General features: G+C 45.1%; 1 protein-coding gene across 2 annotated transcripts in view; it reads right to left on the bottom strand.

Moving 5' to 3' along the window:
• Positions 1-5252: 5252 nt before the first annotated feature.
• Positions 5253-15123, bottom strand: part of LOC122556475 (F-BAR and double SH3 domains protein 2-like) — a 67341-nt gene continuing 57470 nt past the window's right edge. Inside the window, exons 17-20 of one of the 2 annotated variants that reach the window (XM_043703139.1) lie at positions 13670-13887; positions 12130-12244; positions 10277-10350; positions 5253-7903 (exon numbers count right to left, since the gene is read on the bottom strand). In XM_043703139.1, coding sequence (XP_043559074.1) covers positions 7835-7903; positions 10277-10350; positions 12130-12244; positions 13670-13887 — 476 coding nt within the window. In that variant the 3' untranslated portion in view covers positions 5253-7834. Of the gene's footprint in view, positions 7904-10276; positions 10351-12129; positions 12245-13447; positions 13581-13669; positions 13888-15123 lie in introns of those variants that run through there. The other variant, XM_043703140.1, reaches the window with a different exon arrangement.

The following is a 15123-nucleotide window of genomic DNA, read 5'->3' on the forward strand; positions in this document are numbered from 1 at the left end:
TTCTCCCTTTCACCTTCCCGTGCCCCCACACCGTCTCTCCTCCAGCTTCATGTATTGCCCACACCTCTTGCGTTGATATCTGGGCAAGATGACTGTTGGCTGCAGGGCCTTAGCTCACACTTGGGATCTGTTCCATACCCGTCACACTTGGGATAGCTTGAAGAATTTCCAGCACAGAAACAAACCATTGGCCCAACCATTCCAGTGTTCTTTATGTTCCACACGGCCTCTGTATAGCACTCTCCACCATTGCTTCCCAGACACTGCAGCACCTCCTCAGTACTGTAACTCTGACAGCTGTACTTTAGCACTATCTTTCCTCAGTACTGCCCCTCCAACACTGCAGTGCACCCTCAGTACTGAAATGATTGTGCTGGCTTAGATTTTATTTTGCAAAACCTGGGAATGACCTCTGACTTGATCCCGAAGCAACTTTGTTGTCCCAACCCTCAATCCCTGCCTTTTTCCCAAATTTGGTCTTTGTCCCAAGTCATAGACTCAAAAGGTTAGTTTAAAGTAGTGTTGTTGGTTTAATATTCCTGTACAATGTGCTTCCAGATTCAGACTTGATAAAAACAAACTCTCTGTCCACATTCTGAAGCTGAGAAAGAAAGACTTGCTTGTTCACAAGCATTGAAAGTATTGTTCACAATGGCAGGATGATGCACAGTGCTTCATAGCCCAATGAGGAACTTTCTTCAGCCTGGTCACTGTTATAATACAGGAAACATGAAAGCCAATTCATATACAGCAGGATTCCACACAAAACTGTAAATAAATTATATCACCTTATGAATTGTTTAAGAGAGATACATATTGTCTAGGACAGTGGGAATGACTCCCCTTTCCAGCATGTTGTCGATAGCTCTGTCATAAACTCAGTGTTTTTTTTTCATACGTATGAATTCAGCTCAGCTGGCTATTCAGCCCCTCAAACCTTCTCCACTACTCAGTGAGATAGTAGCTAATCCGATTATGGTCTTCACTGCCTAGTCCTATTAGCCTTTGTCTCCCTGTTTCCTGAGCCAGGAGTAAACCACCTGGAAAGACATGCTTCCCACACAGCCTCACTCTGAACCACCTTCAGTCAACCTTATTCCCTCCTGTTCCTGTCAGAAAGCCAACTTTTTCACGCAGAAGGTGGTTAGTGTATGGAATGAGCTGCCAGAGGAAGTGGTGGAGGCTGGTACAATTGCAACATTTAAGAGGCATCTGGATGGGTATATGAATAGGAAGGGTTTGGAGGGATATGGGCTGGGTGCTGGCAGGTGGGACTAGATTGGGTTGGGATATCTGGTCAGCATGGACAGGTTGGACCGAAGGGTCTGTTTCCATGTTGTACATCTCTATGACTCTTCTGATCCCCAATTCTTTCCCTATCCCCTTCTCTATTTTTCTTTTTCCAAATACTTATCTAATTACCTTTTGAAAGATACTATTTAATCTGCTTCTAGGCAGTTCAATTCAGTGGACTCTACAACTTGATGGCCTAATATATCCCTCACTTTATTTCTATCACATGGATCAATCCCAGTTCAATGGAAAGTGCAGGAGGACAGGCCAGGAGCAGCATCAGGCATACCTTAAAATGAGCTGTCAACCTAGTGAAGCGACCAAACAGGACTACTTGCATACCAAACAGCATAAACAGCAAACGACAGAGCTAAATTATTCTACACCAAAAGATCAGATATATACTCTGCCAAATTCCAGTCATGAATGGTGGTGGACAATTAAACAGCTGACTGGAAGACGACACTCCACAAAAATCCCACATCAGTGCCAAAGGCTGAAGCATTTACAATAACCTATGATCTATCGCAGCTCCCATTGGAATTCCCCATCACCACAGATGCCAGTCTCCAGTCAATTCAAAGCACTGCATGTGATATCAGGAAAATAGGAACCGGAATAGACCATTCAGCCCTTTACCCTATTCTACCACTTAATGAGATCGTGGCTGATATGTAGCCTAATTCCATAGCCGATATCTTTTGATATATTTGCTTAACAAACCTTTATCTCAGATTTAAAATTAACAACTAATCCAGCATCCACTGCCTTTTGTAGAACAGAGTTCCAAACATCTCCCATCCTAGCGTACAGAAGTGCTTCCTAACATCTCACCTGGACAGTTTGGCCCTACATTTTAGATCATGACCTTCTAATTCTAGAATTCTCAATGCATGAATATAATTTATCTACAATTACCCTGTCTTTTCCCATTAATACCTTGAAGGCTTTGATCAGATCACCCTTTACCCTTCAAAATTCTAGAGAAAATGGGTCTAATTTGTATAATCTCTCCTGATAATGTAACCCTGAAGTCCAGGCATCATACTTGTAAAATCTATGTTGTTCTCCATCCTAGGCCAATATATCCTTCCTAAGGTGTGGTGCCCAGATGGGCTCACAGTACTCCAAGTGGGGTCCAACCAGGATTTCATATAACTGCAGCATAATATAGAATCATTGAGATGTACAGCACGGAAATAGACCCTTCGGTCCAACTCATCTATGCCAACCAGACATCCCAATCTAATCTAGTCCCACTAGCCAGCACCTGGCCAATTTCCCTCCAAACCCTGCTTATTCATATACCTATTCAGATGCCTTTTAAATGTTGTAATTGAACTAGCCTCCACCACTTCCTCTGGCAGCTAATTCCATACATGTACCACCCTCTGCACGAAAATGTTGCCCCTTAGGTCCTTTTTTTATCTTTCCCCTCTCACCCTAAACCTATGCCCTCTAGTTCTGAACTCCCCCACCCCAGGAAAAAGACTTTGTCTATTTATCCTATCCATGATTTTATAAACCTCTATAAGGTCACCCCTCAGCCTCCGATGCTCCAAGGAAAACAACTCCAGCCTGTTCAAACTCTCCCTGTAGCTCAAATCCTCCAACCCTGGCAAAGTTTTTCTGAACCCTTTCGAGTTTCACAACATTCTTCTGATAGGAAGTAGACCAGAATTGCACGCAATATTCCAACAGTAGCCTAACCAATGTCCTGTACAGCTGCAACATGACCTCCCAACTCCTGTACTCAATACTCTGACCAATAAAGGAAAACATACCAAACGCCTTCTTCACTGTCCTATCTACCTGTGACTCCACTTTCAAGGAGCTATGAACCTGCACTCCAAGGTCTCTTTGTTCAGCAACACTCCCTCGGACCTTACAATTAAATGTATAAGTCCTGCTAAGGTTTGCTTTCCAAAATACAGGACTTTGCATTTATCTCCATCTGCCACTTCTCAGCCCATTAGCCCATCTGGTCCAAATCCTGTTGTAATCTGAGGTAACCCTCTTCGCTGTACACTACACCTCCAATTTTGGTGTCATCTGCAAACTTACTAACTGTACCTCTTATGCTCGCATCCAAATCATTTATGTAAATGACAAAAGTAAAGGGCCCAGCACTGATCCTTGTGGCACTCCACTGGTCACAGGCCTCCAGTCTGAAAAACAACCTTCCACCACCACCCTCTGTCTTCTACCTTTGAGCCAGTTCTGTATCCAAATGGCTAGTTCTCCCTGTATTCCATGAGATCTAACCTTGCTAATCAGTCTCCCATGGGCAACCATGTCGAACGCCTTACTGAAGTCCATATAGATCACATCTACTGCTCTACCCTCATCAATCTTCTTTGTTACTTCTTCAAAAAACTCAATCAAGTTTGTGAGGCATGATTTCCCATGCACAAAGCCATGTTGACTATCCCTGATCAGTGCTTGCCTTTCCAAATACATGTACATCCTGTCCCTCAGGATTCTCTCCAACAACTTGTCCACTACCAACGTCAGGCTCACCGGTCTATAGTTCCCTCGCTTGTCCTTACAACCTTTCTTAAATAATGGTGCCACGTTAGCCAACCTCCAGTCTTCTGGACCCTCACCTATCTGAATCCTTGTACTCTAGTTCCTCTAGATATAAAAGCTTGCATTTCCATTAGCCTTCATAATTATTTTCTGCATCTGTTCATGGCATTTTAAAGATCTACGCAACTGAACCCCTGAGAAATGGCTGAAAGCATTGGATACTGCAAAAGCTATGGGCCCTGACATTTTGAATAATAATTCTGAAGACTTATTACCCTAATCAAGCCGTTCCAAAACAGCTCAAGACTGACCCCTACTCTGCAATGCGGGAATTGTCCAGGTACATCCTGTATACAAAACGCAGGACAAATCTAAGCCAACCAATTACTGCCCCTCAGTCTAGACTTAATTGTCAGTAAAATGATGGATGGGGTTATCAACAAGTGCTATCAAGCATCACTTATGTAGCAATAACTTGGGTTCCATTAGGGCTGTTCAGTTCCTGATCTCATCACAGGCTTAGTTCAAACTTGACAGAGGCTCAACTCCAGAGGTGAGGTGAGAGAGTGACCGCCCTTGGCATCAATTCAGCATTTGACTAAACATGGCATTTAGGAGCCCTAATAAAACTGGAGTCAATGGGAGTCCACAGGTTCTAGTTATACCAGGCATATAGGAAGATGGTTGTGGTTGTTGGACATCAGTCATCTCAGCTCCAGGACATCTCTGCAGGAGTTCCTCAGGGTAGTGTCCTCGGACCAACTGTGTTCAGCTGCTTCTTCAATGACCTTGCCTCCACCATAAGGTCAGAAGACGTTTGCTGATGATGGTACAATGTTCAGCATCAATCACGACTCTTCAGAAACTGAAACAATCCATGTCAAAATGCAGCAGGATTTGGACAATATCCAGGTTTGGGCTGACAAATGACGAATAGCATGTTCATCATGCAAGTGTCAGACATGACCATCATATCTTAACTTCGAATGGCATTACAAGAGTGGTTCTAAAGATGAGAAACTTTAGTTACAAGTATTGATGGAGAAATTGGGACAATTTTGTATGGAGAGACGAAGCCTGAAAGAAGTATTGATATAAATTTTGAAAATTATGGAAGGACTGGACAGAGTAAATAAGGAAAATTGCCCCTGATCATAACAGGATTGTGAGCCAGATTACACAGTTTTTGTAATGAAAGAAGTGAGACAAACTTGTTCTATACAGTGAGCAGTCCAGGTTTGGAAAGCACTGCTTCGAATTGTGGGGGAGGCAGGTTCAATTGAGCCATTCAAGAGGAAATTGGATGATGACTATTCACATACAAACAATATACAGTGTTGAGGAAAAGGCAGGAGTTTGTCACTAGATAAAATGCTCAGAGAGCTGGTACAGACACAATGGCCTCCTGCACCATAACAATTCTATGGAAGCACTACTATCAACATCCTGAGGGTTATCACTGACCAGAAACTGAACTGGACCAGCCATGTAAATAATGTGGCTACAAGAGCAGGTCAGAGGCTAGGAATGTTGCAGTGAGAAACCCATTTGCCTGACTCGCCAAAACCCATCCACTATCTCTGTTAGGAACAAGTCCAGAGTGTGATGGAATACTCCTCACTTCCCTGAATGAATGCAGGGCTATCAACACTCAAGAAGCCTGACACCATTCAGGACAAAGCAACCTGCTTGATTGTTTAGATAGATATTGTACCATTCACTTCCTCCAACACTGTTGTAGCTGTGCAATTCATCAAAGCTCCTTAGGAATCCCCTTCCAAACCCACAACCAGTACTTTTTAATACAGTCAGTTGGCTCAGCTGGCTGGATGGCAGATTTGTGATGCAGAGTGAGTTCAATTCCCACAACAGCTGATGTTACCACAAATGGGGGACTCTTCTTCTCAATCTACCCCCTTACCTGAGATGTGGTGACCTTCATAAACTATGGCAACTTTACGTTTTTTTATTTACATTCTAGAAGGAACAAGGGGCTTGATGAATAGGAACACCACCACAGGCAAGTTCCCCACCAAGTTGTTTTCCATTTTGCAATGGAAAATATATCAGCTTCATTCGCTGTCACTGAATGATAATCCCAGAACCCGCTGGAACAGGATTGTGGATGTACTTGTACCAGATGTGGGCAGTGGTACAAGGAGGCAGCTCATCTCAAGGGGAACTAGGGATAGACAATAAATACCAGCCCAGTTAATGAAACCCGTATCCCTTGAGTGAATATTAGAAAAATACTGACTGCACAAAAATAATCCTCAACTCCTGTTTGGTTCTTTTGTCAAATAACTTAAAATCAGTGGCCCATGGTTGATGATCTTCCCAACACTGGAAATAAATCTCTTCAATTCACTCTGGTCAAAACTCTTCATCTCTATCAAAACCCCCATAATTTTCTCTGCTCTACAGGGACTGATCAGAGTATTTCCAGTCTTTTCACAATGCTGGCGTTCCCCACTCTTGGTAGGATTGTGACAAACCTGCTCTGCAAACGCTTCGAGATTTTGACATCCTTTCTAAAGGTGGTAGACAGTGAATGCGGAGCTCTTTAGAAACGATGGGCTCAAGGTTCTGCCAAACACACAGACTCATTCCATTGTCAGGTCCAATTCTAACACACTATACTCCAGCATCTCCACTGATTGGTTGAGTCTACATCTCCATCCTAGCCCCAATGTTTTCTTAGTCCAGAACCTGAGTCCACTCTGAGCAAGCATGTCCCTGTATATTAATTTTGTTAATTCCAGAATCATGGCCACTGGCAAGACCAGTATTGTGTTGTCTATTGCAATTTGTTCCCTCTAAGGGTGGGCATGGGCCATTGTCTTGAACCATTGGTGGACGTCTCACTCGATTAGTGCAATAAAGCTGCAGTCCTCATGCTCCTGGTGGGAGCTTTCAGAATTTGACGTGAGTCAGAAAGCAGTTGGAAATAAAATGTTGGCCTCAGTGAAAGTAACCATGAGGCTATCAGAAAAACACATTTGGCTCACCAATGTCCTTTAGGGAAGGGTATCTGTAATCCTTACGTGATTTGAATCGCTACATGACTCCTATTACACATCAATGTGATTTACCATAACTACCTTCCAAAGTAGTTTGAGAAGACACTCCACATGTATTAATCCCATTGACTTCAGAAGGTACCCACTACCATCTTTCCAGAACAACTAAGGATGGTCAATAACTATTAGTATTTCCAGTACGTTCACACCCCCAGTAGGAAATGAAATCAATGAAACCTATGCCTTTGACGTGCGCCTCTAATTCACCTGAAATGCTCTCGAGATGTGCCATTTCATTACTGAGGACTCAGAGGTAATTTCCAATGATTGACACCTCAACGGGTTGACAATGCACAGGCTGCCAATAAAATCAAAGTAGTAATAAAGTTACCATCACTCATCCCATTCAGTCACAGATGCGCACTAACTGGGATATAGCTCGCCGAATGAGTCTGTCGCAGACAGATCAAAATGACAGAGACTCCAGGACACTGCCACAAAACAGTGCCCCTTTGTGAAACCCCATTTGTGCTCCTGACAGCAAACAGAGGATGAGGCTATCAGCTTGGCTTCAGAAAGGGTGAAAGGTCATTGGTTGGACCCAATTACAAGGGAATTCCAAATCCCATTGCACAATGTTCACTCCTTGAATGTGTCTTATATGCTCACGATTCCATGTTCAGGTCCCAGGAATGTCTCATCACGAGAGAGGCTTTGCACAAGTTTAAATTGTTGAGAATTAAAGGTTGGCGTTCTCAGAGAAAGCCCTCAATGAACACACCAAAGACCCATTCTCTATCTGGAAGCTGATGGTTCCTGGTTCTCCATCTGCGGAAATTCAAAGCCATGGTGAATTCTGACAAGGATTGCAGTCCAATCCCCCTCATATCTCCCATGTGAAGCACCAATCCTGGAACCAAAGGCCCATCACCCATTCCTCCAGTTGGCTTTGGCTCCACGTGTAGGGTTGGTTGGAATTCAGGTGGGAATATTCAGACAAGGAGTTCCTCATCCTGTTGTGAAATCGGATTGGACGATGGTGGAGGAGGGGCAGCTCGAATCTGAAAAGTTGAACAGCAACAAAGGATCATGTGAGCCATTTGTTAAACACAAATTCAGGGCATTTAGGTTGAAATAATGTTCCCCTCACTCTATGATTGTGGCTCCTCCCCTACTCCCCCGGGTTCAACACAAACCAAAGGAATTCATAACCAAAAGGTAGCACTGGGCCATCACCTCAAACACTGAACAAAGATTGCAAACCACCACAGCAGAGGGCAGCAGATGCATGGGAAATCCAGCATCTCTATGTAACCTACAGCATCCTAATGTGCATGTACATTCGCTATTCAGACATTTGAAGGATCAAAATCCTGGAGCAGCAACACAGCATGGTGTAAGTACATTCACTTTATGGTCCACACCACCTTCTCAAGGACAATCAGGGATGGGCAAGGATTGCTGATCTTACAAGTGCAAACTTGAAGGATTCAGAAAAGGTTTACAAGGATGTTGCCAGGGTTGGAGCTATAGGGAGGGGCTGAACAGACTGGGGTTGTTTTCCCAGGAGCATCAGAGGCTGAGGGGTGACCTTATAGAGGTTTATAAAATCACGAGGGGCATAGATATGATAAGTCGACAAGGTATTTTCCCTGGGGTGGGGAGTCCAAAACGAGAGGGCATAGTTTAGGGTGAGAGGGGAAAAATTTCAAGGGGACCTAAGGGGCAACTTTTTCACACAGAGGGTGGTGCATTCATGGAATGAGCTGCCAGAGGAAGTGGTGGAGGCTGGTCCAATTACAACATTTAGATTAGATTAGATTACTTACAGTGTGGAAACAGGCCTTTCGGCCCAACAAGTCCACACCGACCCGCCGAAACGCAACCCACCCATACATTTACCCCTTTTACCTAACACTATGGGCAATTTAGCATGGCCAATTCACCTGACCTGCACATCTTTGGACTGTGGGAGGAAATCGGTGCACCCAGAGGAAACCCACGCTGACACGGGGAGAACGTGCAAACTCCACACAGACAATCGCCTGAGGCGGGAATTGAACCCGGGTCTCTGGTGCTGTGAGGCAGCAGTGCAAACCACTGTGCCACCGTGCCGCCCACAAAGGCATCTGGATGCCTTTAAAAGGCATCTGGATGGGTACGTAAATAGGAAGGGTTTAAAGGGATATGGGCCAAGTGCTGGCAAATGGGACTAGATTGGGTTGGGATATCTGTTTGGCATGGACGAGTTGGACTGAAGGGTCTGTTTCCGTGCTGTACATCTCTATGCCTCTAAAGCCCCCATCTTCATAACAATAAAATATTTCATTCCATTCCTAAGGCACCAGTCAATTCCGTCTCCAAGTTATTTCTACATTTATGCGCCAAAGACAGCAAGTGTCACCAGAGATCTGACATGCCCCACACTTTACGCACATACACCAGCCCACCCTGGGTCAACTGAGTAATAATACTGACCACCTTTCCATTCTGCACTCCCAGCTCAGGCTTACCGAAATAAACAAACTGCGGGCCCCTCTAATGTTCTCAACAAGAATAACTTATATTTATTTTGCACCTTTAATAGGTTTTCTGGTCCCACAAAGTTTATCAGGAGCGATTAACTAAGAGGATGTGACACTGAGTTACAGAGGGAGAGATTGTGTCGGTGAGCCAGCAACTTGGTTAAAGGTAGGTTTGAAGGAGCCTTTATCTACAGGAGAGAATTTCCAAACACGCGGCCAAGAGACCGAAGCCACGACCACCAATCGTGGGGGGAATTAAAGTTGGGGATGAGCACCAGCTCTGAAGTGGAGTAATGTACGGATCCTAGATCTTTGAGGAGCTGGAGGGAATGATGGAGATAAGAAGGTATGAGGCATTGGTGAGAGCTTTGAGAATACAGATGAGAATGTTAAACATGGAGCTGGTGTGGGTCTGGGAGCCCATGTAGATCAGTGAGCACAGGGGTAATCACAGAATCTCTACAGTGTGGAAGCAGGCCATTCAGCCTGTCAAACCCACACAAACCCTCTGAAAAGCATCCCACCCAGACCCACTCCTGCACTTCCCCTGGCCAATCCACCCTAACCTGTACATCTTTGGACTGTGGGAGGAAACCGGAGCACCCTGAGGTAGCCCACACAGACCCAGGGAGAATGTGCAAACTCCACACAGACAGTCACCCGAGGCTGGGATTGAACTGGATCCCTGGCGCTGTGAGGAAGCAGTGCTAACCACTGAGCCACAGGTGATGGCTGAATGGGGGCTGGTGAAAGATAAGTTGTGGCCATCAGAGGTTTCAGAGGGAACAGATGAAGAGGCAAAAGCAGAGCTTTGTGGAATGTATTGCTCCCAGGATGATGCATTTCCCCAGAGGGAGCTCAATGATGGCAAGTTACACATTACTGTTTCTCAGATAAATCCTCTCTTACTGGTCTCAGTCGTCCCGCAGGCATTTCGGTAATCGGCTCCAGGATATGGGATTCCTCCTTGAGGACAGCAGAAACTGTAAGGGGAATAAAGTGGAATGAGTTCTGCATGTTCCAGAATCCCCGAGATGTATATACTCACAGTTAATGTTGTTAACTCTGGTTGGACATTAACCCTGAAGGTTGTGTAACAAAGTCTCCAACGACCCCACGTGAGCAAACAGCCTCTTCTCAACACAGCCAATGGTAAGTTATAATTATTGGGCTGGTTCCTTTTGCAGAATGACAAACGATTGAGATAAGAACATTGAGGATGAGGAACAGATAAAATGCGCCCTTGAGCCTCCTCCCCCTCTATTCAATACAGATCTTCAGCTTCAAATCCACTTTCCTGCTCATTCCTCACATTGTGCGACTGTGTATTATTCTGTCCCAGTCCCTCAGAATGGGAACGCCAATGCTCAGAGCAAGAACCTGTACACGGAGTCTGTTACTGTGGGGAGCCTTTTGTGGCTAAATAGTTCTGCCCGACAAGGAATCTCTCGCTTAGTACCTGCCATGGGGCTATCAGAAGGAGGTTTACATTTTGATGATCAACAAAAACCATTTAGCTGCATTATTATGCACGGCCATCAAGTACCGATGGGGTTTGATCCCAGAGCTCCTAGTTCAGAGATAGGTACACTACCACTACATCACCCAGACCTCCTACCCCTCCTTAATCCTCCCAAGAGACCAAAAAGCTGTCTGTTTCAGCCTTAAGTATGATGGAACATCTACAACCTTTCAAGATAAAGAATTCTAGACGATATTAGGAGGGACCCCTTTGGTTAAGGATATTGGCTTTGAGAAATGAATGGTGTTTCAAGAGATCAGTGTATACCTAAGGCCTGAGCAGCTAAAGCATGGTCACATGGTCGGATAAAGACACAGGAGGAGACTATTCAGCTCCTGGAACTTGTTCTGCTATTTTTCAAGATCATAGCAGTTCCACAGCTTCACTGCCGTCACCTGAACTAGCTGCATTCCCTTGAATACCTTTGGCTAGCAAAAATCTGTCAATCTCAGATTATAATTGTGAAGTGAGTTAGCTCCTACTGTCCGTTCTGCGTTCTCATGAAGATGTGTTTCCGAACTTGCCTCTTGAATGGCCTGACACTGATTTGAAGATGATGTCATCTCATCTAAGATTCTCTCCATCAATTAGGAGGAAGTGAGGACTGCAGATGCTGGAGAAGGGCTTCCTGATGAAGGAGAAACGTCGATTCTCCTGCTCCTCAGATATTGCCTGTCCTCCTGTGCTTTTCCACACTTTTCAACTCTCTCCATCAATGGAAAATAATTTATATCTACCCTGTCAATTCATTTTAGGATCTTAGAACCTCATGTTCTCTCCTTAACGTTCCAGAGTTCAGGGAACCCAAGACAATCTTCCCTCATACTATGACCCTTTCAGTACTGGACCTACACTTTATTGTTCCCAAGGCTAATGTATAGTGCTCCAGATGGACTCCAGTGTTGCTGAGCAAGGATGGATTGATGGAATTAAGATACAGGTTAACCAGGATCTCATCGAATGATGGAACAGGATCAAAAGGGAGAATGGCTTCCTCCAATTCCTCTGTAACTGAATGGATTCCTCCATGTTTCTTTTTCAGTAACGATGTGGAGTTGCCAGTTTTGGACTTGGTGAACAAAGTGAAAAATCACACAACACCAGGTTACAGTCCAACAATCCAACAGCTTGTACTTTCAAATAAACCTGGTGTTGTGTGATTTTTCACTTTTTCAGTAATTGGCTTGAGGGGCTGACTAGTGAGACCCAATGGGTGCAAGAACACATTCAATATAGTTACCACTGTTTCGAGGTGACACTTGGAGTCTCTCTTGCTGTGCGGATGCTACACTGTGAAATGCCACCGCACCGCAATCAGGAGCAGGAGGAGAGAACGGAGGTGGGGATGTCGGATCCTGGGAAATAAAACAAGGTGGTCAACAACAGTTCAGCAGCAGAGAGTCCGAGCATCAGAATGGCCTATATCCAGTCCTGTATATTTTCTACCTATTGAACCAACAGTGCAAAGTAAGTCCATGTGGTACAAATGAGGGAACTGTAGACTCTCTACACTTATCAGATCTCAGTGGGTGAACATCCAACTTTTTCCTAAAGGCAGGAAGGAGCCTCACATTCTGGTGAAGCCTGGTTGAAAGGGTTACGGCAAACTACAAAGAGAAACACAGGTTAACTGAGCAACGGGGGTGGGGGAAGGAGAGAGCCAATGTGTCAGGAAGATATAGGGATATATTCAGCTGTGAAAGAGAAAGTGTGTGTGAAAAAGTGTACACACACAGTAACGGAGGGGTACGTGCATCCTTGGACAAGATTACAGATGCTAAGAAGTCTGAATGAATGATGGGTTGCCCTGACGCTCTGACAGTCAGGTATTTAGCAAGGAGGCTAGTTGTTTGCCATCGTACTTGGTGTCATCCCATCCCTAATGTGAGACAAAACCTTGATTTGCCAATTTGATTACACATGAAATCATTGTAGGAGGGTTGGGGAAACACCTTGTTCTGCAGTCTGCTCTTTTGGGCCTGTTGGCATTTGACTCTTGACCTCCTCTAATGTTGACACTGTTTGACCGTGTCGCCTCCATACGGATCTGCCCAAGGTTGGTGTCATCCTGCGTTGTGCTGTCCAACATACAGACTCATGAAAGGCCAAACTGGATTCTAATTTTTATATTAGAGGAACACTGAGCAGAGAATCTAAGGAGATGAGGATGAATCAGGGATATTGTTTGGATCATAGCTGGAGGGCTTTTCTGGGATATCCCCCTACAGGAAGATTATCGGAAACAAGGGCAGAGAGCAGTAATGATTGAAGAGCAGCAGGAACGGGAGGCAAGACGTTATGAAAATTTCACAAAATGGAGAAAGTTAAAAAATCACATAACACCAGGTTATAGTCCAACAGGTTTATTTGGAAGCCCTAGCTTTCGCAGCGACGCTCCTTCATCTGGTGGTTGTGAGAAAGCTAGTGCTCCCAATTAAACCTGAAGAAGGGCTAATGCCCGAAACGTCGATTCTCCTGTTCCCTAGATGCTGCCTGACCTGCTGCGCTTCTCCAGCAACACATTTCCATCTCTGATCTCCAGCATCTGCAGACCTCATTTTCTCTTCAAAGATATAACCTGGTGTTGTGTGATTTTTAACTTTGTCCACCCCAGTCCAACACTGCCTCCCCCACATCGAAAATGGAGAGTCCACAGTGGGAGGAAGGGGAAGTGAAGTCATTGTGCGGTGCCTGAACAGAGAGAAGATGATGAGAGGTTTAAATAAGCTCACAAAGCTGCACAGACTGATTAAAATCCACAAATTTCCTGTGTAGAGTACCAGCATCAGCTCCAGCTCCAAGTCTGTGCCTTCCCCAGACAGCAGCTCAACGAGCAAGGATGGAAACACACCAATACGGCCATTGAATTCTCCTTCCCAGAATCCATCGTCCACTCCGCGCTGATCAGTGTGAAGGACCTTGATCAGGCCACCTTCAGGGAAACACAGCTCCTCTGCGCTCTGTCCCTCATAATCGTACAACGCTCGGGCCAAGCAGACTGGGGAAACAATATCCACAACATCAGCATCTTCAACATCGCTCCCACCAGAGATGTGAGGATAAGCTGCAGACTGTGATCCAAGCTGTTACAGTGAGGTCAAGGTTCAGTCTACAGTATCTCCCAGACCAGCAACCTCACAAAAATATCAGAACCTCAAAACCCCCTTCCAGGTCACACCCAGAATCATAAGTTGGCCATATATTCATTTGTTACTCAATAATGCCTTCTTGGCAATGTAGCACACCCTCAGTACTCTCTTTGAAAAAGCACTACTCAGAGAATGGAACAGTGTCAGAAGGGGATTGCTGAGGGAGTACTGCTCCAATAGTGGGTCAGTACTGAGGGAGTGCTGCACTGTCAAAGGGTCAGTACTGAGGGAGTGCTGCACTTACAGTCATAGAGTCATAGAGATGTACAGCATGGAAATAGACCCTTCAGTCCAACCCGTCCATGCCGACCAGATATCCCAACCCAATCTAGTCCCACCTGCCAGCACCCGGCCCATATCCCTCCAAACCCTTCCTATTCATATACCCATCCAAATGCCTTTCATATGTTGTAATTGTACCAGCCTCCACCACTTCTTCTGGCAGCCCATTCCATACACGTACCACCCTCTGCGTGAGAAAGTTGTCCCTTAGGTCTCTTTTATATCTTTCCCCTCTCACCCTAAACCTATGCCCTGTAGTTCTGGACTCACCCGCTGCAGGGAAAATACTTTGTCTGTTTATCCTATCCATGCCCCTCATGATTTTATAAACCTCCGACACTCCAGGAAAAACAGTCCCAGCCTATTCGGCCTCTCCCTATAGCTCAAATCCTCCAACCTTGGCAATATCCTTGTAAATCTTCTGTGAACCCTTTCAAGTTTCACAACATCTTTCCGATAGGAAGGAGACCAGAACTGCACAGAATATTCCAACAGTGGCCTAACCAATGCCCTGTACAGCCACAACATGACCTTCCAACTCCTGTACTCAATACTCTGACCAATAAAAGAAAGCATACCAAATGCCTTCTTCACTATCAGAGGGTCAATACTGAGGGAGCGCTGCATGTCAAAAGCCCAGTACTGACGAAGTGCTGCACTGTCAGAGGGTCAGTACTGAGGGAGTGCCGCACTGTCAGAGGGTCAGTACTGAGGGAGTGCTGCACTGTCAGAGGGTCAGTACTGAGGGAGTGCCGCACTGTCAGAGGCTCAGTACTGAGGGAGTGCTGCACTGTCAGAGGCTC

The sequence above is a fragment of the Chiloscyllium plagiosum genome, chromosome 14, assembly GCF_004010195.1.
Source record: "Chiloscyllium plagiosum isolate BGI_BamShark_2017 chromosome 14, ASM401019v2, whole genome shotgun sequence".
Lineage (NCBI taxonomy): Eukaryota > Metazoa > Chordata > Chondrichthyes > Orectolobiformes > Hemiscylliidae > Chiloscyllium > Chiloscyllium plagiosum.